Source organism: Balaenoptera borealis (assembly GCF_965194805.1).
Source record: "Balaenoptera borealis genome assembly, chromosome: 5".
NCBI lineage: Eukaryota > Metazoa > Chordata > Mammalia > Artiodactyla > Balaenopteridae > Balaenoptera > Balaenoptera borealis.
This window is the reverse complement of record NC_138862.1, coordinates 66,119,008-66,143,773: the sequence shown is the minus strand read 5'-3', so window position 1 is coordinate 66,143,773 and position 24,766 is coordinate 66,119,008. Positions and strand designations below refer to the sequence as shown.

The 24,766-nt window shown below is 35.1% G+C and overlaps 1 protein-coding gene across 6 annotated transcripts in view; it reads left to right on the top strand.

Annotated features, from left to right (window-relative positions):
* Positions 1-24,766, top strand: part of GSK3B (glycogen synthase kinase 3 beta) — a 201,724-nt gene that overhangs the window by 125,571 nt on the left and 51,387 nt on the right. For all 6 annotated transcript variants that reach the window (XM_082394945.1, XM_082394944.1, XM_082394941.1 and 3 more), the window contains 2 exons: positions 4,117-4,223; positions 7,028-7,125. In XM_082394945.1, coding sequence (XP_082251071.1) covers positions 4,117-4,223; positions 7,028-7,125 — 205 coding nt within the window. The remainder of the gene's footprint in view (positions 1-4,116; positions 4,224-7,027; positions 7,126-24,766) is intronic.

The following is a 24,766-nucleotide window of genomic DNA, read 5'->3' as shown; positions in this document are numbered from 1 at the left end:
GTCTATTGTGTCATTTAAAGCTTGTGTTTCCTTATTTACTTTCTGTTTGGATGATTTGTCCATGGGTGTAAGTGGGGTGTTAAAGTCCCCTAATATTATTGTGTTACTATCAATTTCTCCTTTCATGGTTGTTAGCATTTGCCTTATGTATTGAGGTGCTCCTATGTTGGGTGCATAAACATTCATAATTGTTATATCATCTTCTTGGATTGATCCTTTGATCATTATGTAGTGTCCCTCCTTATCTCTTGTAACAGTCTTTATTTTAAAGTCTATTTTATCTGATATGAGTATTGCTACTCCAGCTTTCCTTTGATTTCCATTTGCATGGAATATCTTTTTCCATCCCTTCACTTTCAGTCTGTATGTGTCCCTAGGTGTGAAGTGGGTCTCTTGTAGACAGCATATATATGGGTCTTGTTTTTGTATCCATTCAGCCAGTCTGTGTCTTTTGGTTGGGGCCTTTAATCCATTTATAGTCAAGGTTATTATCGATATGTATGTTCCTATGACCATTTTCTTAATTGTTTTGGGTTTGTTTTTGTGGGTCTTTTTCTTCTCTTGTGTCTCTGGCTTAGAGAAGTTTCTTTAGCATTTGTCGTAAAGCTGGTTTGGTGGTGCTGAATTCTCTTAGCTTTTGCTTGTCTGAAAAGCTTTTTGACTTCTCCATCGAATCTGAATGAGATCCCTGCTGGGTAGAGTACTCTTGGTTGTAGGTTCTTCTCTTTCATCACTTAAAGTATATCCTGCCACTCCCTTCTGGCCTGCAGAGTTTCTGCTGAAAAATCAGTTGATAACCTTATGGGGATTCCTTTGTATGTTATTTTTTGTTTTTCGCTTGCTGCTTTTAATATTTTTTCTTTGAATTTAATTTTTATTAGTTTGATTAATATGTGTCTTGGTGTGTTTTTCCTAGGGTTTATCCTGTATGGGACTCTCTGTGCTTCCTGAACTTGGGTGACTATTTCCTTTCCCCTGTTAGGGAAGTTTTCAACTATAATCTCTTCAAATATTTTCTCAGACCCTTTCTTTTTCTCTTCTTCTTCTGGGACCTCTATAATTCGAATGTTGGTGCATTTAGTGTTGTCCCAGAGGTCTCTGAGATTGTCTTCAATCTTTTCATTCTTTTTTCTTTATTCTGCTCCTCAGCAATTATTTCCACCATTTTGTCTTCCAGCTCACTTATTCGTCTTTCTGCCTCAGTTATTCTGTTATCGATTCCTTCTAGTGTATTTTTCATTTCAGTTATTGTGTTGTTCATCTCTGTTTGTTCTTTAGTTCTTCTAGATCTTTGTTACACATTTCTTGTATTTTCTCAATCCATGCCTCCATTCTATTTCCGAGATTCTGGATCATCTTTACTATCATTACTCTGAATTCTTTTCAGATAGATTGCCTATTTCCTCTTCATTTATTTGGTCTTGTAGGTTTTTACCTTGCTCCTTCATCTGTGACATATTTTTTAGCCATCTGTTTTTTTGTTTTTTTTTTTCCCTAATGGGTGGGATTGTGTTTCTGACTTACTGGTTGTTTGACCTGAGGCTTCCAACACTGGAGTTTATAGGCTATTGGGTAGAGCTGGGTCTTGGTGCTGAGATGAGGAACTCCGTGAGATCTCACTCCAATGAACATTTCCTGAGGCCTGAGGTTCTCTGTTAGTCCAGTGGTTCAGACTTGGAGCTCCCACCGCAGGAATTTCGGCCCAACCCTGGGTTCGTGAACCAAGGTCCCGGAAGCTGCCTGGGGCAGCAAAAAAAAACAATAACAAAGTAAAAAATAAACAGATATGTTAGGAAGAATATAAAAATAAAAGTATAGATGAATCAACAACCAGAAGGCACATCAGTACCATAATAGTAAAAAAGAGGAGGAGGGAAAAGAAAAAAGAAAAAAAAGGGGCGGGGGGAGGCCTTGGCTGTGTAGGGCGGGGCCTAAGCAAGGGTGAGGTTTGGGCGGTGGGCAGAGCCAATGCTCAGGACTGACAGGGCTGGAAAAGGCCCTGGGGGCTGTGGGGGGTGGGGCTTAGGCTCAAGGAACAGAAGGGACCCAGGTTTGCCCCCCCCAGCCCTGGTCTCAGAGGGTGGGGGACCTCACAGGGGAGCCCAGCAATCTTCCTGGGCTCTAGTGGGTGGGGCAGTTGCCCTCTGCTCCTTTCCCTCTCCTCCCGGAGGGCCCCTCCCACCTGCCTCTCCTGTTCTCCCCTCGGCCTCCTTCCTATGCCCCCAAGGACCCACGAGACCTGGAGGGGGCTTTGGAGGGCAGGGGATCAGTCTGGGAGCTCAGCAGGCTGCCTGGGGCCCCAGTGGGCGGGGCAGTCGCCCTCTGCTTCTCTCCTGTTCCTCCTGGATGGCTCCTCCCGCCTGCCACTCCTCATCTCCCCAGCCTCCCTCTTATGCCCCCAGGACCCACATGGCCTGGTTGGGGCTCTGGAGGCGGGGTACTGGCTTGAGAGCTCAGCAGGCTCCCCGGCCCAAGTGGGCAAGGCGGTCACCCTCTGCTCCTCTCCTTCTCTTCCCAGAGAGTCCCTCCCGCCTGCCTCTCCTGATCTCCCTGGCCTCAGGGGCGCAAATCCTGTCTGGCCTCCACTTCTCCTCCCCCCTCAGTCCCCCTACTTCCTACCGGTTCACTTTGGGGTTCCTACTATCTCCTTGGGTGTCAGCGTTCCCCACCAGCGGCTGGCAGGCACACTAGTTGTGGGGAGAAGCTAACTCTGTGTCTTCCCACACCACCATCTTGACTCCGCCTAGTTCACTTTTAATAGCTCTGATAACAAAGCTGCCTTTTTTGTTTTTAACGGCTAGTTTGAGCAAGTAGAGTTTGGGATACACTTTGAAGGTAGCTCCATCAAGTGGCATTTCTAATATTACCTTCTTTATCAGTGAATTTTCTGACTAAATAATTGGAATCCGTCTTGTTAATTTAGAAAATTCTTTATAAGGTAGAAAGGTTTTATCAGTTTTGCTGAAAAGTGTCTTAATTTTCATTAAGCCTAAAAACAGGGATTAGTGTTTATTAGTTTATGAAATGGCTGCTGTATGTCAAACCTTGGTGAGAATGTTAAATAAACTGCCTCCCACCTTCAAAACTTGTGATGAAGGAAGACCAGGTTATGGTCAGACTTATCATCGACCAGAAATAAATGGAAGAAAAGAAAGCTCAAACTGAAACCTTTGTGACTACTTTCATCTATCTCTACTCTGATTTTCCTGTACCTTTACCTAAAAAATTTTTTTACCTTTTCTTGTTACTTACTTTTTTACTATTTTGATTTTGTTGTTTGTATTTATTTCCTGTATTTATCTTTCCTTTTATTTTATGTCAAAATGGTTAGCTTTTATAGCAGTTTATTTATTTCAGTGTGTCTTCAAGTTTTCTTGAGAGGTACTTCGAAAGAAACTAATTTTAATATTTAAAATACATGCCACAAAGTATTTGGGAAGGAAAGTTGGATTAAGAGAATGTGTGATTTAACTTACGACAGCAGAATTAGAATTCATGGACTGTGAATTATCTCTGCCCTACAGGAAAGGGCCTATCTTTTTTTATTGGATAACGAATGTTTAGACAGTTAATAAATTGACCAAATGGTGGAAAAAAATAAAGTAGACTGGATCTGCAAGCTTTGGGATACTCACTCTGAGTCAGAAGTCAAATTTTAAGAGAGTGGCCAATTTCTTACCTTTTTAAAAAACATATTGGGTAAGCAGTATTCATTCTTATATTATAATCTATTACTGTGCTTTTTGGTGAGGGGAAGTACCTCTCATTTTTCTGCCCTTTCTTCTTTGTATTTTAAAGGTGGAATTCAGGGAACAAGAGCAGAAGAAATTCAACATTTATCATTTTGTGATTTTTTAAAAATCTTTTTCCTCAGGTGACAGTTAACAAATGCATTCTTTAAAAGTTACTGTTCTTTTTTCAGAGTGATATGTTAAAATTATAAGTTTGTTTTGTCAGAGATAGTTATGGTTTATATTTTCTTTTTCTTATATATTGCATGATTGGAATTATGGGAATCTTAGATAAGCATTGTGCTGCGAATGATAGCAGTTTACGATAGCAATGATACGGTTTAGATTTAATTTAAAGAATTTCTGCTTTTGATTTTTTTATTAGTGCAAAGCAGCTGGTCCGAGGAGAACCCAATGTTTCGTATATCTGTTCTCGGTACTATAGGGCACCAGAGTTGATCTTTGGAGCCACTGATTATACCTCTAGTATAGGTAAGTAATGGACCTGAATATAATGGCTTGTAATTATTTATTGCATCTTGTTTTTAGTAATTTAGTATTACTAATCTGTACTTAAATATAAATATGCCTTGAAATATATTTCTTCTTAAAGATTGATATGCAAAAATGTGTAGAATTTAAGATATATTTACTATTCTACTTTTACGTTTCTTGTATTATAAGCTACTCCTTTGTGATTGTGTGATTTCTTTAGGATTACAGTTATTTTTAACTTGAAATTTTAAATAAATTCTAAGTATACCTTTTCTTCACTTAAAAAAAAAATTCCCCTGAAATATTCCCTTCTGAGCTTGATCGCCAGTTGGAGAATTTGCATCCATTAAGTTTATGATTAAAGTGGTAGGATGACCATATTACTGACACTCCTGCTGTGCTGTCTCAGTTGGTTATTTAAGTCAGCTCAAAAGGAACAATCTGATTTTTCCATTTGTAGTTTGGATAAACCCACCGATTCTGTAGAATTTGTCACAAAAGACCTTTAATGATAGAAGGAATTGAATAGAGACAGTTTGCTTCATTCTTCATTGACCTCCTCGTCTACCTCATTTTAGCCCACTAGTAGTAGTGCACATACAGAGTGTGATCAGTTGGACATGAATAGGAAGCTAAGAAAGGAGCAACCTTAGGGTGGCATGCAGGTGGAGGTCAACTTTATTTTATTGTTATACATTGCTTCTGAAGAGAATTCCTTAGTCCAAAAGCATACAAATACCAAACAAACAAAAAAATAAATGCGGTTTGCCTCTTTTATTTATTTATTTTTAATTTATTTATTTTATTTTTGGCTGCATTGGGTCTTCATTGCTGCACGCGGGCTTTCTCTAGTTGCAGCGAGCAGGGGCTACTCTTCGTTGCAGTGCATGCGCTTCTCATTGCGGTGGCTTCTCTTGTGGAGCATGGGCTTGGTGCGCGGGCTTCAGCAGTTGCGGCACGTGGGCTCAGTAATTGTGGCTCGCAGGCTCTAGAGCGCAGTCTCAGTAGTTGTGGCGCACGGGCTTAGTTGCTCCGTGGCATGTGGGATCTTCCTGGCCCAGGGATCGAACCCATGTCCCCTGCATTGACAGGCAGATTCTTAACCACTGCACCTCCAGGGAAGTCCTGGTTTGCTTCTTTTAAAAAAGTCATGACCATATTATCTGACATATTAAGGCATGTTTACATAAACCTTTAACCCTCTTAAGAGTATATTACTTCTATAAATGTCCATGTGCCTAGCAGTTCTTTGGGAATACTTCTCACAAAAAAAGGGCCAGTGTAATCTGTTTCCTCTACTAGGAATCAATTTTCTGGATATTATGAGTATCTGCTTTCCAGTAGCCTCCTTTGCATGACTAAAACCAGATTCTGCTGTTCTAGGCGTAGGACTCACCATAGGCCACTGATACAGCTGGGGCCTTTTGAACCCTAACAAGCCTAGATTTGGCTTTCCCTTTTAGATTTAGGATACTTGCTTCTTAGACTCTGGAAGATTTATAAATAAACAAAAATAAATATATTTAAAAGTGTTCTAATACCAATATATTTTGGAAATATTTTTAACAATGGTATTAAAAGTGAAAGAGTAGCTGGACAAAATCAACTTGAATTTCTTAAATGAATTTTCTGTCATTATTTTTCCAAGCCAGTAAAATGTAGTCATTGGAGCAGGGATTTCCAATTCCTCTTTTTTTTTTTTAATTTAATTTTTATTTTATATTGGAATATAGTTGACTTACAATGTTGTGTTAGTTTCGAATTCCTCTTGTTAGTGCATCTTACATCAGACTGATAAAATTATTTGTTGTCCCCATGCCATTCACCATTCTTCTCCTTCCCTACTGGTAGATGGAAAGCCCAGCAATGATTTATGTTCATCTCCCTAAAACACTTGTTTGCTGATTCATACAAAACCCAGGAATCCAGAAACTGAAAATTAGCTTTTTCTTGCAGGAAGTCTTAGGTAATGGGCTCTAAATAGAGTGCCCATATAATTTATCTTTTCATTTGGTAATACTTTTTAAGAGAGAAAGGGGATGCTCTTCATAATTATCCCAGGACAGTCATTTAGACCAGGACTATCGTGGGTAAGCCAGGATGTACGCTTTATATTTTTTATTTAGTAAATTTATTTATAAATTATTAAAATTTATTAATTAAATTATTTTTTTAAAGTTTTCTCTCAAGATTGAGGTTTCTGCTTTGACTTAAAAGTGAATTATATTTTGTAATTTGTAAAATAAAATGTATTCTTCTATCTTTGCATTTTAAAATATTCATATGTTTAAGCACATTTTTGTCAGTCATATTACAAGACAAAAGTTAACCATTTAAAGTATTAAAATTTTTTTCTCAGAAATTTCCATTGGCTTACAACCCTGTATATAGGAGATTAAGCCCTTGCTTTCTGCTACTCTGTATAAGTACCTGCCAATGTGAAGAGAATGTATCACTTTGACTTATTTTTAAGTATAATAAGTAAATAATCATGTGCTATGTTTTCATTCTATAATCCCTATCTTGGTTGTTGAAGACTTGAACATCTGGTATTTGATAATTAAATAGATATTACCCTTTATTAGAATATTCTTATTGTCCTGTTTCCTGTTTAGTAAGTTTAACACAATTTTAAAATGCATTAAGGATAGTTTGATGGCTTTTTTCCCCTCTGTTTTGGATTATACAGTCTTTTCCTTGTGATATTTCTCTGACCAAAGTAAAATTAGAAAATGAATACAGTTTTTAATGCAACTTAAGCTACAGAGTATTAATAAGCTTTTGTTTTCTTTTCTCTTCAGATGTATGGTCTGCAGGCTGTGTGTTGGCTGAGCTGTTGCTAGGACAACCAATATTTCCAGGGGACAGTGGTGTGGATCAATTGGTAGAAATAATCAAGGTGAGAAGATTGGATCAGAATTTTTGAACTGGAAGGAATCTTATTGCTGTTCTCTAAGAATCCATATCTGTCACACACTCATGAAAAACTGAGGAAATGGAGAACGTGATCTAAGATCACATAGCAAGTTTAGCTATGGAAGAAGTTTAAGAACCCAGCTTTTGCTTTCTAATTGAGTTATTCTCTTGTTATGTGACACTAGAAAAGCTATTTTGGCTATCTGATGCAAGAAAGGGATATATCTGTTATTTAAAGTACTTAAAAGCAATAGATCACTAAAATGTATATAAACTGAATAAAAACCCAAGCTATGTCTATTTTTGTTCACCATGTGCTCTCTGCTCATAATACTCCGCTGAGCACATAGGAGATGCTTGTATTTAGTCAATATTTAAATATTTATAAAATGAAAAAATGAGTATGTATGACTAGACCACTTGATAGAAGCAGAATTTTTACTTATAATTTAAGTAAATTTTTACTTATAATTTTATTTATTAGGTCTGTCAACACCTTTATTAACAACATCAGATCCAAAGTAGTATTATTTTGGAATTCATATTGTCTCTTAAGAACAGCAGCACTGACATTTTAACGTTTTTAATATTTGAGATCTTAAATAAGTTCTCAACCCCCCTTTAGTAATATCTAGTGTCTCTGTATTTAGACCACTAGATTGGTTGATTCTAAGGTTATAGTTTGTCCAAAGCAACAACACCTACTGTCTATTAGTCTTTATTCTTGATTTTCCAAATGTTTCACAGAAGTGGAAAATTGAAAATCTCCTTAGAGGTTATGTAGTCCAATTCTCCATCCAATGAAAGAACCTTCTTAGTTACATTCCTGACAGATGATTTTTCAGTGTTTTCTTGAATACTTCCAACATCAGAGCGCTACTTTGGAATGCAGCCTGTTCTGTATCTGGGCAGCTTGAATTTAGTGTTTATTGTGCTGAGCCTCAGCAGCTTTTTTATTTATTTATTTATTCATTTAAAATTTTTTGTATTTTATATTGGAGTATAGTTGATTAACAATGTTGTGTTAGTTTCAAGTGTACAGCAACGTGATTCAGTTATACATATACATTATCTATTTTTCTAAATCTTTTCCCATTTAGGTTATTACAGAGTATTGAGCAGGGTTCCCTGTGCTATTCAGCAGGTCCTTGTTGGTTCTCAGTAGCTTTTTCTAGTTATACACAGGATGATGATTAAGTTATTTTAAAATCCTTGTACTTCATTTATAAGAATATGTTACTTTTGATAAAATGATTTTGCTAGGTATCAGTGTGTGCAAGTGTGGTTGAAAACACCCATGTGTGATCAAGAATCTTCCTTACTATCTATATAATTTCTTATGATTTGCACTTGAGATCACTGATATTTTGCTGTCTTTTTTTAGTAACCATCTTTTAGTTTCAAATTGAAACTTTAAACTTAGTTCAACAGATCTACTTTCTTCCTGATTCCCACACTACACTCAGATCTAAGTTCAGATAGTTTGATTTCCTTGTTTCCTAAAAGCCTATGTATTCTTCATTATTATTCAAATTAGTATTCTAATACAGGAGTTGGCAAACTTTCTATAAAGGGCTAGATAAAACATTTTAGGCTTCGTGGGCTAAAATGAAAGTTAGGGATGTCTGAGATATATTGGATTGGGCAAAAAGTTTTTTCAGTTACTGAACACGTTGTTCAGTAAAGTTCTTCATGAAAATGAAAAATGTGTCTTTTCTTTGTACTTAAAACCGAACGAACTTTTTGGCCAACTCAATATAACAAAAAAATTTCCACAAATTTTTCATTGATGAAATTCAAGTCTGCTAATTAGAGGAATGGATTTCTTTTGAGGGGGCTATAACATTTCTCTTAATTGGGGTTCAAAGTCAGTGTTTCGTATCATCAAATTGATTGCAAATGTTTATCTTTAAAATCAGTTCTTAGTTCCTGGGCCCTTCCTACATAAACAGAGATTGGGCCATAGTTTGCTGACCCTTAGTCAGTACAACCATTCAGCATTTCTTGTATCCCCAGGCTTTCAGTTGATGTACTTGAGTTTACCATACTACAATTCTCCTGGCGTATTGACATTCTATTTGTCAAATATGTTTAGCTTATTAGAACTGCGTCATTTCTCTACTGATTATAGTTTAGAACTGTGTGATGGTTTATTCTTTGTCATTAATTTTAATGAATTCATACATGACACAAATGAAATTGCTTAGGAAGCTGAACTGAATATCTGTGATAAATCCTATATCTCATATCTTATAAACCTTTAAGTCCAGAGCTTATTTCACCACTTTTTGTCAGTCCTTGTAATTCAGTTTTCTACTAATATTGGTCTGTGCTTATTTAATTTTAGTAGAAATTGTCAATTTGTTACTGATGGTTTAAGACTTCATTTTTATTTAGGGCTTATTTGTTGCAAGCTTGTCCATGATTAATTTGTTGTAGCAGGCCATCTCTAAAACAAAACACTCTTTTCATTTATATGTTATCTTGTCATCTTGCATTTATACATAGTCATCACCTACTGAAGTTCCAAGATCACTTTCTATAGATGTTTTGAAGATGATATAATGGAGTTAACATCCCAGGGCAGTTTGGGATATCAAGCTTCTCAGTCCCTTTTACAGTTTTAAGCAGTACTACCCAGGATAAATGATATATCAGTATTAGTTTACCACCCATTTGGTGACCTAAAGTTATACATTACATTGAGGTTAATTAATAGACATTGTATTGGGGGGTGTGTGTATAGTATAGCTCTAAATCTTATTGCATGGAGGTTAATAAACTTTTTAGGGATTTTGTGTGTTTAAGTTAGCTCTAAGTCTTGTTGATCCTGTCTATCTGTACTTTACATATTGAATATCTGTGATGTTTCATTGAAATAAGAACTCTTAACTAATTCTGATATAACTGTTCCAGTTTTCCTGATCTAAGTTGTATGTCAGAAAAGAGTTGTATAGGTTAGCTTTCGAAGTTAAATGTATTAAGACATTTTATATTTTAAGCAAATATTGTCATTTCTGCTAATCGGGACTTCAAGAATAGATTTGAGTTTTCCGTGAAAAGTGGTCTCACAGTTGCCCAACTCGTCTCAGCTTTTTTGAGATGTTAGTCATGCACACTTAGTCCTTTCGGTAACTAGGGAATCTATGTCACTGTTCCTTTCTGCTCTTTACATTTTCTCTCTTGAAAGCCTCATGGGTATTCCTCTGGAGTATCTGGAGGTAGCTGACGCAGCCCCCCACACCCCTGCCCCCAGTACAATAGATACTCTTCTCTCTGATTTTGAGTTTATGCAAAAAGTGACAATCGTACAGCAAACTTTATAAATTTTAAATGGTAGAATTACCTAATTATTTTATAAACTTTCTGAGCAGGGACTTTCTTTTATTGTTGTGTTTTAATATCCAAGGACACCAAAATAGTTTTCAGTAAGTATTTAAATTAATCTACTAGATCATTGTTCATTCATGAATTTGGAATTACCTGGGAATTAATAAGAAAAGTTAGTGTGATTGTATATGTTGTTTATTAAATTTTATTGGCTTGGATGTCCATGCCAATAATTTACAGAATGAGTAACACAGAGTATTATTTGAACTGAGCTAACTTAGCTTAACCTTAACCTCCCTACTTACCCTCAAATAAGGCTTTTGAAAAATATTTAGAATAAAATTAAAATACATCTTCAGAGTAAGTTAGAAGTATAAGGCAGAATGGAATTGAAAGTCATGAGAAATCATTTTTAAGCATGAAAAACACTTAGCTTTCTGAAGTTGATTTCATACATAGGATTATCAGATCAGAATCTCATTATGCCAGTTAATCTCTGAGTATCAAAAAGTGCTTGGATTTTCAAAGCATTTGTAAACAGAGAGATTCTGCTTGGGACTTCTCAGATAATAAGATTTTTTTTTCTTAAATTCTTCCTTAACGTACTAGTTAAAATACCCTTAAGAAATATTTGATGTGATTTCAGATACCTGGATAAAAATAAAACATTTCGGGAGAACATCTGTCGGGAATTTCACAAACCATAGGTTCAGTGATATAGCATTGTCCTTTGGCACCTCTGCCATAAGTCATAGCAGTGGGGTTAAAGAGTCTTCTGAAGACTTGGAAAAGGTAGTATTTTTTAATGATGATTACTTTTTTATAATTATATATGCTATAATTTTATATGCTCAAAGCAGAAAATATACCCAGACACAAATGCAAAGAAAAGAACAAAAGTAATCACTTTCTGTTCTGGTACATCATGAAAAATAACTTCTGTGAATATTTTTATACACTTTTCTATGCATATGTACGTTAAAACAAAAGTGCCATCTGTTTTGTAGACTTTTTTTTTACTAAATAATTAAATGTATTTCTCATGTGAAGAAGTGTATGTTGACTAAGTGATTTTTTTAATGACTGCATAGATTCTATTGTAGATTCTATTCTGAATACATAATTGATTCTGAAAAGAATAATATAAAGATAAAGTGATAAACTATTTGTTTTGAAAAGAAATTACATATTTAGCTTCTCAAAGATTTGATCATTAACTTCCTTATATAAATGACAGAGGTCCCCAAAATTCCCCAGATGGATTGAAGTTGAAGCAGTCTAGGAAATTCTGGACCTGGGAATGCTGTAGGTTTTACTAATAGTTTCTTTCCTGCCTCCAAATTTTTAAATGTAAATTTCAAGTAAGGAAAGGCAAGCTTCAGTCCAGAGTTGAATTTTTGGATTAAAATATCACAGAACTTAATATTTGAAAGAAACCAACCATTTTGTAGAATTTCAAGTTTTAAATGTATTAATGTTCCTAGAGATATACTTTGATTTATTCCATAAACATTTACTTATGCTTTGTAATAATTTGACCATTTCTTTCTAATGGAAGAGCTTTAAAGGCAGAAGTAGTTAGAGTCCACCTCTAGATGATAGAATTTCTCTATAGCTTTCATAACTGTAGTAACTAGCCTTTTAAATGTGGATATATCTCTTTTAGAAAAACATGACATTAAACATATAGATCTTTTTTTTTTTAATTTTTTATTTTTATAGTTGATTTACAACATTGTGTTAGTTTCTGGTGTACGGCAAAGTGATTCAGGTATACGTATATATGCATATTCTTTCATGTTCTTTTCCATTATAGTTTATTACAGGATATTGAATATAGTTCCCTGTGCTATACAGTAGGACCTTGTTTATCTATTTTATGTATAGTAGTTCGTATCTGCTAATCCCAGACTCCTAATTTATCCCTCCCCCATTGGTAACCTTACCCCTTTGGTAACCATAAGTTTGTTTTCTGTGTCTGTGAGTCTGTTTCTGTTCGTAAATAAGTTCATTTGTGTCATATTTTAGATTTCACATATAAGTGATATCATATGGTATTTGTCTTTCTCTTTTTGACTTACTTCACTTAGTACGATAATCTATAGGTCCATCCATGTTGCTGCAAATGGCACTATTTCATTCCTTTTATGGCTGAATAGTATTGTTTTGTGCATGTGTAAATACGTACACCACATCTTCCACATCTTTTTTATCCATTCATCTGCTGATGGATATTTAGGTTGCTTCCATGTCTTGGCTGTTGTAAATAGTTCTGATATGAACATTGAGGTGTAAAACATACTTAAATAATTTGTTATAAGGCAACTAAAATTACATAATTTCCCTTTAAAAATAACTTTACTAAGCTATTGTTTAATTTTCTCTTAGCAATAATTACTCAATTTAGATATTTGTGTAGATGGCTTTTACACAGGTAAGAACTAGTAAAATCTTAATCTCTAGCAGAAACTTTAGAAATTTGAAAGTAAATAACAGATCCAAATAATCTTTTGATTATGTTATTATAGCTAAGTAAGTGGACTTCATTTCTTGTGATGCCTATCAGTAGAAAAAGGTTTAGCAGTGGAGAGTGGGATTAAGGAGAGAGAGGGAAAAAAGAGGATTTTCACTTTTTACTGTTCTGTGATGTTGTTTTTTTTTTTTTAAACAATCAGCTTTTTGAAATCCCAGGAACTATGAAAAAAATAGATGTTTTCAGTTGTTTTGTGCCAGAATCTTTTGTTAGGAAACAAATAAAAACAGTTACATAGAGTTAAGAGAGCTGCATTTTATTACAAATGTCTGTCTAAATCATTGTTTTCCTGGTCTTCCAGTTTGACTGATGGCTCTTTGCAGTATAATTTATAGACAAATAGATCAGTGATTATCTGGCCCCTCAGAAGTCTACATTTTCAAATATTGGTAAAATACTGCTAATTATAAAAGCTACCACTCAGTGAGAACTTCCTCTGCACCAGGCACTGGGCTACGCACTTTACATATATTACCACATTTAATCCTTACCTTAATCCTAGAAAGATGATAATGACAAAGATGAGTACCACCACTACTGTTATCTGGGAGGGGTTGGGTGGTAGGAAAATCCTGTCTGATTCATCTTTAGCTAAATTGGTGTCCTCTATTCACGGTATTTTGTAGCTCTGGGGAAAACAATATGATACTTAATGTCAACTTGTTGTCTAGAACCCATTAATTTAGTATTTTTAAAGTGTGACCACAAAATAAAGGAAACAGCCCCTAAATCTTATTGTAATGAGTATACGAAATCAGTTTGTGATGTCTTTGGACTAGATTTAGTTGTGCTTCATCTAAAGCAATCAAGGTTGTAATAGTGGATTCCTTGCTTTCAAGTACAGCTCAGTGTCATTTTCATCATCTTTGTTTAGCAAATAGTTTAGCTTTCAGTTATCTCCGTATTATGAGTTGTTTAGCACCTGTGTGTGCACTCTCTCCTGTCTTAACATTTTCACCATTAAACAGTCTTTCAGACAGAGGTCTCAGATATTAACTAAATCAGAATTTAATAAGTATAAAATACTTTTTTTCCTAAGTTTTTTTGACGGATCCATGACGTATCTTTGCTAACATGCATTTGGAGCTTAATCATATGTTACCTGGTGATATTTCTTGTGCTGTCGTATTATAGAGCTCTTGTGTTGTTAACAGACTGCAGGGACAGCATGTTAAACTTAGTTCTCTCTCCTTTTTCCACTCTCCAGAACAAGTAAGTACACCCCATTACACATTGTGGTACAGATTTTTACTTGTAATGTATCAATATAGTATGCAATATATAAAAAAAATTTTATTGCTTTTTTCATTCTTGTATTATTGTTTAAATTTTTCTATGTTTATTACTGACTAGAGCAAAAACTTTTAGTAGCTTTTGCATCATGGACCTCTTTGAAAATCTGTTCATAGCAGTGGACTCTCCCCCAGAAAAATGCAGTCATGCCAGAGTTTTGCGTATGATATCAGATGAACTTTGGACTTTCTGAAGCTCATCCAGAATCCCTAGCTTAAATATCCCTATACTAGTGCAAGGAACTATGGTTACAATTTGTAGTAACTGCCTGCAGTATAAATATTATGTACATAATGTCAACGTTTTAAAAATAAGTGAATGAGTAAATGAGTATTAGAATAATCATTTTAATGTAAAACTCCTCAACTACATCTTTACATTAATATGTTGTACATAGACCAGAAGAAACATCAAGTTTTAAGTAACTACTATGAAATTTTACTGACTCTACAGTAATACTAATACTTGGTTAAATCTCTGTGCGCTTATATGTAAGTGTGCCCAGGCACAGAGAAGTTATTTCCTGGCAATGTGGTCTAGTTTAGCTTTTGACTTGAGAATAATGACATCCATTTGAAATCTTTACTTTCCCCAAAACAAGCAGTATAAAACGATTTACTAAGTTGCCAGGATATGTTTTATTTATGCAAAGAAACTTTTTTCACACAGACCTAAGTTTCATGACGTTGTGACCTCAAAACTGTTGTACTGATAGTTATAGTTTACAACCCGACTCAGAAGACCATCCACAGAATTACTCTTTGTGGGATATAATACACTTCACGTATCAACTGCAGATTCTTCCACATGGTTGCATTTTGAGTTCTTTGGTGTGTTTGCTTAATTTCAGGGTCCAATATAAAGAAACACTGGAATCTTGTAGAGGGGCATTTATTTTGTTAAAAGCATACTGATTGACATTTCATATTTATAAAACATAATTTTTATTTTATTGATACATATATAATAGAAGGAAAACATGAAGAATATCTTGGCTTGTGGTGCTATGAAGAACTATAGTGTTAGTGATTCTCAAAGGAAGCAAGAGCTGGGTGACGTGTGTATAAAATGTTTACGTGTCTCAAAGCGGAGTGTGATTTTTAAAAGTTTGAGAAATACAGTGAGGTGTTTTTTTTTTTTAACCCAAGAGATTCTAATCCCACCCCAGCCCCTTTTCTGTTTTGTACTCCTACCTTGAGCATACCACTATGGCTGAGATTCACCTAGAAGAAAAAAGGCCTTTGACTCCTGTGAATATGTATTAACCAAGAATGACTTTTTTACTTTATGTTGAATAATTTGCATAATCAAAACAGTAATCACCTTTTTCGGGGGGAAGGAGGGTACTTGTTGCCAAATATAAAATTTTATTCAGGAAGAAAAAATGAGAGTCAAAACAATCTTTAAAAAAAAGAGTAAAGTCATACTTCCCATTTTTGAAACTTATTGTGCATATACAATGGAATATTATTCACACAAGAAAGAAGGAAGTCCTGCCATTTGTGACAACATGGATGGACCTTAGGGCATTGTGCTAAATGAAATAAGCCAGAGAGAGAAAGACAACTACTGCATGGTATTCCGTGTGTGTAGAATCTAAAAAGAAAAGAAAAAAGTCAAGTCATAGAAACAGAGTAGAAAAGTGGTTACCAGGGCTTAGGGAGGTGGAGGAAATGAGGAGAGGTTGGTAAAAGAGGACAGACTTTATAAGATGAATAAGATCTGAGGATCTGATGTAAAACATGGTGGCTATAGTTGATAACACTCTTAAATGTTCTCACCAAAAGAAGGAAGGAGGGAAGGAAGGGAAGAAAGTGTGAGGTGATGAATATGTTAATTAACTAGATGGTGGAAATCCTTTATATGTATATAAAATCACCACTGTGTACATTTTGTATGTCTTACAATTTTATTTGTCAGTTAAACCTCAAGAAAGGGTTGGGGGAAGTATAGTACTGACATGAGTGTAGGCATGTAGATCAATGGAGTAGAATTGAGAGTCTAGAAATAAACCTTTACATTTATGGTCCGTTGACCTTTGACAAGGGCAGTTCAACAGGGCAACAATAGTCTTTTTAACAAATGGTATTTGGGCAACTGGATATCCATATGCAAAAGAATGAAGTTGGACACCTACCTCTTACATCGTATACAAAAATTAACTCAAAATGGTTAGACCTAAACATAAGAGCCAAGACTATAAAACTCTTAGAAAGAAACATGGGTGTAAATCTTTGTGACCTTCAATTAGGCAGTGACTTTTTAGATACGGCACAAAAAGCACAAGTGACAGTAGAAAAAACAGATACACTGAACTTCATCAAAATTTAAAAATTTGTGTCTCAAAGGACACCATCCAGAAAATTAAAAGACAGCACACAGAATGGGAGAAAATTTTTGCAAATCCATATATATGATAAAGGACTTGTATCCAGAATAAGGAACTCTTACAACTCAATGATAAAAAGACAGCCCAGTAGAAAAATGGGCAAAGGATCCGAATAACATTTCTCAAAAGAAGACATACAAATGACCAGTAAGCACACATACACAAAAAAGATGCTCAACATTGTTAGTCATTAGAGAAATGCAAATCAATACCATAATGAATACTACATCACATTCATCAGGACGGCTAAAATAAAGACAGACAATAACTAGTATTGGTAAGGATGTGGAGAAATTGAAATCTTCATACATTGCTGGAGGGATTGTAAAATGGTGTAAACAAAAAATGGTTTGGAACTTCCTCAAAATATTAAACATACAGTTACCATATGACCCAGCAGTTCCATTCATAGGAATGAATTGAAAACATTTATCCACACAAAAACTTGCACATAAATGTTCATAGCAACATTATTTATAGCCAAAAAGTAGAAATGTTTCAAATGTCCATCAGTTGATGAATGGATAAAGAAAATGTCAGACACAAAAGACCACATGTTAATGTGATTCCATTTATATGAAATGTCCAGAATAAGCAGATCTGTAGAGACAGAAAGTAGATTAGTGGTTGTCAGGAATTGGGGAGTGTGGAAATGGGAGTGACTGCTCATGGGTGCAGGGCTTCATTTTGGGGTGATGAACATGTTCTAAAATTAGATAGCACTTGATGGCTGTACACCTCTGGATATACTAAAAAAAAATCAGTTCTATACTTTAAAGGGGTGAATTTCATAATATATGAAGTATATCTGAAAGATTTTTGTTTTGAAGACTAGAGTGAAGGCATCTGTCTACCTACAGAACTTTTGGTCAGGTCGTGTTGCTGTTTTCACCATATTTTAAGAAAGGCAATAAACTCTGACCATAGTTTTGCAAAGGACTCAGATCAAGTTAAGTGACAGATGGCACAGGATTAAATGGAGTACAGCATGGACACATAAAGGGACCCTCCTGTACTAGTTTATCCCCTCTAGGCTGAGAAAATGCTATAGCCAAATTGTTTAGTTGTGTTCAAATAACATGACAGCTTGATGCTCTTTTCTTCACTGATGTTCCTAATGGGATTTTAAGATTTGTATTGCTGCACCTTTTTGCCGGGGAAGGGGTGGGGGGGGTGGTCCCTTGCCTTTTGGAAATCAGTGGAGAACCCTGAGAAGGAAACATTGCATACACCACCAAAAAAACAAAATTCTTATACCAAAATCTCACTCATATATTGTAAGAAAGAGGTAGATAGAAACTGGATAAAATCTGTGTCTCTTGAGAGTTAAGTATTTTGGCTACCTACATCTAGTGGATTTAAAACAGGAAAGCCTGTAAATTGTAGGAATATACCAGAGGACATAGCATTTTATATCAATCCTGTGGAAGTGAAAATGTGTAGAAATGATTCCAGTGTCAATAGAGTACTAATATTTTGAAATAGAATAGCTCAGTAACATCTTTTCTAGTTTTCTAATTAGAGAAATTTGTCACATTTATGATATAGGCAGCCAACTTGACAGTTATGCAATTTGAATAAACATTTCTTTTATGCAGAAAGGAAATAAAGATGTTTAATTATTCAGCCATGTCACATATCTCTTTTGCTTCTGTGTTACACAGTTTTTATCTGCTTATTTAAAAAGCTTTGATTGAATTTATTATGTATAGCCTTGGTCATGTATCCTTTTAGTCTTTCAGGGTACATACCACGTTAACAACATGTTGATTTAGTGAACTATCTGGGCTAGAACATAGAGGGTCTTTGCCCTCAAGGAGTTCAGAGACTCATTGAGGGGAGGAAGGGAACAAATGAGGGCAATAAAGTAAGGCAGGTATGATCCCAGAAGTCTGAGCAGAGTACAAAGGCAGGAACATCCTATTTGGAGGTAAATCCTATCTGGAAAGACTTCATAGAAGAGGTAACTCTTGAGCTGACTCTTGAAACATGGAAAGATATTCACCATTTAGTGAAAGGACGGGAATGGAGGACATACGTGCTTAATTTGGACAAGGATGCTTAGTGAAGTCAGGTCTGTTGTGTGTTGCTTTATGGTTTGAGCCTAAGGTTCTGAATGGTGGGGATAGGATATGAGCTTACCAGGAGAGAGAAGGCTGGAGCTGTGGGCAGCGGCCAGAACACCTTAGTCTGTAAGCAGCTGGAAGCCACTGTAGGATTTTAAGCAGAGGAGTAACAGATTTCTAATAGAATTTCTTTTATTTCACGTTTGCTTTAAAGGCTGCACATACAGCTCTATTGCTAAAGTTTGGCGACCTCTGGTGTTGAGCCATTAAAACGCAAAGCTGTGAAAGAAATGTATTTCAGAGCTTTTGTCAGATGATTCTTGGCTGTGTTTTATTTCTTTGAAGACATAATTCCTGACTTGATATTTATTGGTGTTAGCTAAATTTGCAACTAAATGAATGAAAAAAATGTTAAAACAAGCATGATGGGACTGGGTACAAATGAAATGATTGATTTAATCATAAGGGATGAATAGCATCGCCAAAGGGTTGTGACAGGCTAATCTCTGGTACTTTGAGTCTTTCCACCACCTACTCCACATGATGTTCTAGGATAATGGACTTAAAAAATACTTTTTTGCAATAAATGGAAAGATCTTATTCTAATAACAGATAACTCAGAGTACACACTTCCCAATGGTGTGATAATTTTGAACGTCCGCCCCTTTTATTGTGTGAGAGATATACTTACAGAAAAGTGCATAAAACATTACGTGCGGTTTCGTTTCCTTTAAATTGTGGGGGACTCAGTTTTTAGGAAATCCAGGAATAATAATTATTTTTTAAGTGTACCCTTAGTCTAAAAGTTTTGGAAAAAAATTACTTTTCCACCTCTTAATATTTGGCGGAATCCTAAGACTTGTGTCTGAAGTGATAAAGTCCACGTCAAACATGCTTTTTCTTAATCTATAAAATGAAAAAGTTTTAGTATATGATTTCAGATTTTCCAAATATAAATCAGCTGAAATAAATCAGGTAGAAATACACTCTGAACCTAATAGAAACTTAACATAAAACTTAAAGATATACTCAGAAGTAGAAATGGGATAGTTGATTTATTTAAATGTTTTATGTTTGTGGTATTGATTGCAGATGGTGATGCATTCAGAATCTTGCTCTTCATAATCTGTCACTTGTTTACCTTTTAGCCTTTAATGTTGCCATCCATCCATTTTCTAATCCTTATTTTCTGTTAGCACTCAACTGTTACAGTTATCCAAATCATGCTGTTCTCCACTTCGTACCTAGAGCGCATAGAATGTGCATCTGACTCGCTTGCTTCCTAGATTCCTTAAGTAAAATTAGCTCTTGCCTCTCCTTTCAGGATCCTTTCCTGAATCTTTTCCTTTACTCCAGTGCATTGTTAGCACTTTCACCTTACCCATTATCTGTGCTTATTTTGTTGTACTGATCTTGGCTATTTGAACTTGATTTATAATGTACAAGTCTCTCTGCCCTAGAGCTCCTTGAGCATAGGAACTTCGTTGAGTGAGTGACTTAAGGAGGCTGAAAAAAATTTTTAAATGCCTCTCAATTATGTCTAACCTTTGCATTCTTACATTCCTTTGCATCTTAACTCATACCTTTGCTTTCTTAAAGACTAAACATACTGTATATAAAATAATAATTCTGATTTTAGGGTTTGACAGACTCTGATAACTTTTAATGCTAACCTTAAGATAGCAACAGAAGAAGGATAAACATATGGTTGTATTTAGGGTAGTAACGTCATCACAAATTACATAATGGTCTGTTTTTTACTTTTTAAATTAATTTCATAGAGATGTTAATTTACATACAATAAAACGTAGCAACTTTAAGTGTACAGTTGAATGAGTTTTGACAAACATATAACCACTATCCTGGTCAAGGTTTAGAACATTTCCATCAATCACCCCAAAAAATGGGGTGACCAAATGTCCCAATTTGCCCAGGACTGAGGGATTTGTCAGGATAGTCCCAGGTAAACTGCGACAGTTGATCACCTTGTTTGTATACATTTGCAGTCTCCCATCTTCTGTTTCAGGTTACCATAGGTCTGCTTTCTGTCACTGATGATTAGTTTTTCCTATTCCAGAATTTCATATGAATGGAATCATACAGTATATATATATTTTTATATCTGGCTTCTTTAGCTCAACATCATGTTTTTGAGACTCATCCATCGTTTTATTTGTATTACCTATTCTGTTTTATGCTTAGTTGTATTCTATGCATATGCCACAATTTGTTTATCCATTCACTTGTGGGTGGGCATTTGACTTGTTTTTTTGTTTTGGCTATTATGAGTAAAGTTTCTGTGTTTGTTTACAAATATTTTTGCAGACATGTGTTTACATTTCTCTTCAATAAAGAACTAGGACTGAAATTGCTGGTCATATGATAAGTGTATGTAAACTTTGTAAGAAATCATCAAACTGTTTTCCAAAGCAATTTCACTGTTTCTCACTCCCACCAGCAGTGTATGAGACCTCCAGTGGTTTACATTCTTACCAACATACGGTATTCATAATAATTTTAAGTTTAATCTTAAAATTGCTTTTATCATTAGGAAATGTCCTTCTTTGTTTTTGTTTAATTTCCTTGTCCTGAAGTCTGCAATTTTCTCGTATTAATGTAATAAGCACTCTGTCTTTCTTATGATTAGTGTTTGCATGGTGTATCTTTTTGCATCCTTTTACTTTTAATCTATGTGTCTTTATATTTAAAGTTCATTTTTTACAGACAATATATACTTAGGTCTTCTTTTTTAAATTGTCTGATAATTTCTACCTTTAATTGGAATGTTTAGACTATTTACATTCAATGCAGTTATTAATATGCTTGGTTTTAAGTATTCCACCTTGATATTTGTTTTCTTTTTATTGTTCCTTTCTCTCTCTTTTTCTCTTTTACTGCTACCTTGTGGCTTATAATGAGTGTGTTTTATTTTCCCTATTGACTTTTTAAGCTATATCACCATGTTGCATTTTTTTTAAGAGTTTGTTCTAAGATTGAAAATAGGCATCCTACTCTGTCACAGACTACAAATAATAATTTACCACTTTGCATATAAAGTAAGAACCTTACAACAATGTATTTCCATTTTCCCTTCCTGTCCTTCATGCTCTTGTTGTCAGACATTTTTTACTCCTACAGTACTTTATTATTTTGCTTTAAACAGTTTTCTTCTAAAGCAATTTAAAAGCAAAGGGGAAATGTCATACATATAGCCTGTATTTACCATTTTTGGTGGTCTTTATTCCTTTGTATAGAGAGGAATGTCCGTTTGGAATCCTTTTCTTTCATCCTAAAGTATTTTCTTTTAGTGAAAATCTCCTGGTGACAAACTCTCTTAGCTTTTGTTTGCCTAATAATGTCTTTTGAAGGATATTTTCACTGGATATAGAATTTCTTGGTTTCCAGTTTCTTGTTTCTTTTTTTAGAAAGGTCTCTATTTTCTTCTGGCTTGCATTGTTTCTGCTAAGTCAGCTGTCATTCTTATTGTTGGCTGTCTAAAATGTGTCCCTTTGTTTTGGGAAAGATTTTCCCTTTATCAGTGGCTTTTATTAGTTGATTGTGACTTGTTACGTTATTTTCTGTATTTATACTGCATAGGTTTCATTGAGATTTTCATCAAATTTGGAAAAATGTTGACCACTGTTTCTTCAAATAGTTTTTCTACATCTTTCCCCCCATTACCCTACTCAGACTCCAAACACACGTACATATGTTTTTCTAGCCATTTTACCTCCATGCTTCAGCTTTGGTAGTTTCTATTTTTTGTTTTTCTTTTGTTTTTTAAAGTTCACTGATTGTCTTCTGTGATGTGTTAGACCTCCAGGGAAGTTTTCATTTCACGTGTCATACTTTTCAACTGTACAGTTACTGTGTGGTTTGTTTTTTTTTTTTTAATCCTCCATGTGTCTTCTCAATATAATAGCTGTCTTATAGTCCTTATTTGTCAATTCTGTCATCTCTGTCATTTTTGGATCTGTACCTGTTGACCAGTTTTTCCCCCTTCTTCTTTTTGGATCATATTTACCTTTTTCTTTAAAGAGTATTTTGTCAGTTAGTTTTCTAGTTATTTACTCTAGAGAGCAATTCTAGTATCAGTTACTGAATAATGACTAGAAGGAGAAGTCCATGATAATTTTTCTTTTTTTAAATAATGCAAGCCTTTGCATGACATTCCAAATTTATTGACCTACTGATGCCAGGTTATGCAGAATTGTACTATGTTATATAAGGCTTTTAGTTTACATTAGACCACCTTAAAGTAGTTATGGCTCCCTGCTAGATATGCACAATATTTATACCCAAAGCAATTCCATAACAATGGTTTCTGTAACTTAGGCCTTGAGATTAAAAATTCTAAGCAATAGAATGACTTACAATGTGCACATCCATGGGACTTGCCCATCATTTAACATTCCAATCTAAATTCTACATGTGTGAAACAATCACTAACATACAAGGTACTAAACTTACATGTTTGGTATTGCAGATATGCTTAAGCATGAGTAAGCATGGGATTTACAGTGAAAATCTACAGCTAAAGGAGCCTGAAAGTGATGTATCAAAATTGCTCAATTATTAAAAGCATTTTTACAAAAATTTATAAAATAAGTTTGAGATTTGTTACACTTTTTGATCTTGTTTAGACAAATAGATGCCTGTATTTCTTCATATTATTCTAATGTTGCCTAAGATCTATAATCCATAAGTTAACAGTTCAAGATACTCCTTTTATTAAATTGATATAGTTAGATTTTACCATGATATAGGTAGATTTTATTTAAATCATGTTTTTTTTTAAGTTGTCAAGAAAAGTCCAACTTTTTTGTTTAACTTTTAACTATAGCCTTGTGATCTTATAAAATCTAAATATATTCCACATGACTCCGAAGAATTCAGTTTTATTTTATGGTATAACCAATGGAGTTTAAGAAAGTGATTTTTAAAAAATTATTATTACTTTTAAAATAAATTTACTTTATTTATTTAATTTTGGCTGTGTTGGGTCTTTGTTGCTGCACGTGGGCTTTCTCTAGTTGTGGCGAGCAGGGGCTACTCTTTGTTGCGATGGCAGTGCTTTTCATCGTGGTGGCTTCTCTTGTTGCGGAGCATGGGCTCTAGGCGCGTGGACTTCAGTAGTTGTGGCTCGCAGGCTCTAGAGCGCAGGCTCAGTAGTTGTGGCGCATGGGCTTAGTTGCTCCATGGCATGTGGGATCTTCCTGGACCAGGGATCCAACCCATGTCCCCTGCATTGGCAGGCGGATTCTTAACCACTGCGCCACAGGGAAGTCCCTTTAAATTATTTTTTAGAAACCTTTTCTTGTTCCTGCCCTTAATATTAGGTAGACCATTTTAGGGAGTCAACTACACATGCATTGAATCCCTTATTTACCATTGGCAGACTGTAACTCTGAGAAGTCTGTTTACCATAGTGAACGTTAGGTTTCTCTTAAGTGTGAAATGGGGTAATAGAGTATCTGTAAAGTTTAAACGAGAAAAGAAAATTAATATACCTAGCATAGAGCTCTTAATACTGGTTACTCAGTAAACATTTCTTCTTTTTGTTCTCCCGTTTCCCTCACTGATGTACCTTTTAAAAGGAGAACTTATGTATGCTGTCTTTACTTGCTCATTTCAGATGATTATAGTCTGCTTGCTCTTCTCACGAGTGACCTCACCAAGGTCAGAAAGGAAGTCTTCATGACCAGCATCAGTGAACACCTTTTGGGCTTTGTTTTACCTGGGCTCGTTGTGTCAGATACCCACCTCTCAGTCCTTTAAGTGTTCACTTTCCTTGTCCTCCATGGTATCATCGTCTGTAGGACCTGTTCCAGTCTCTTAGGCTTCTGTCTCAACCTTCTTTTTAAATTTCCCTTTTTCCATATATTCGGGTCTTTTGAGTCCCCATCTTTAGCACTCTTCTTCTTCAACGTGCTTTGCCTCTTACTCTCACAACCACCTAGCGTCTGTGCATCAGGTACTACCAAAGCTGTTTTTCCATCCTCAAGCTCACTTC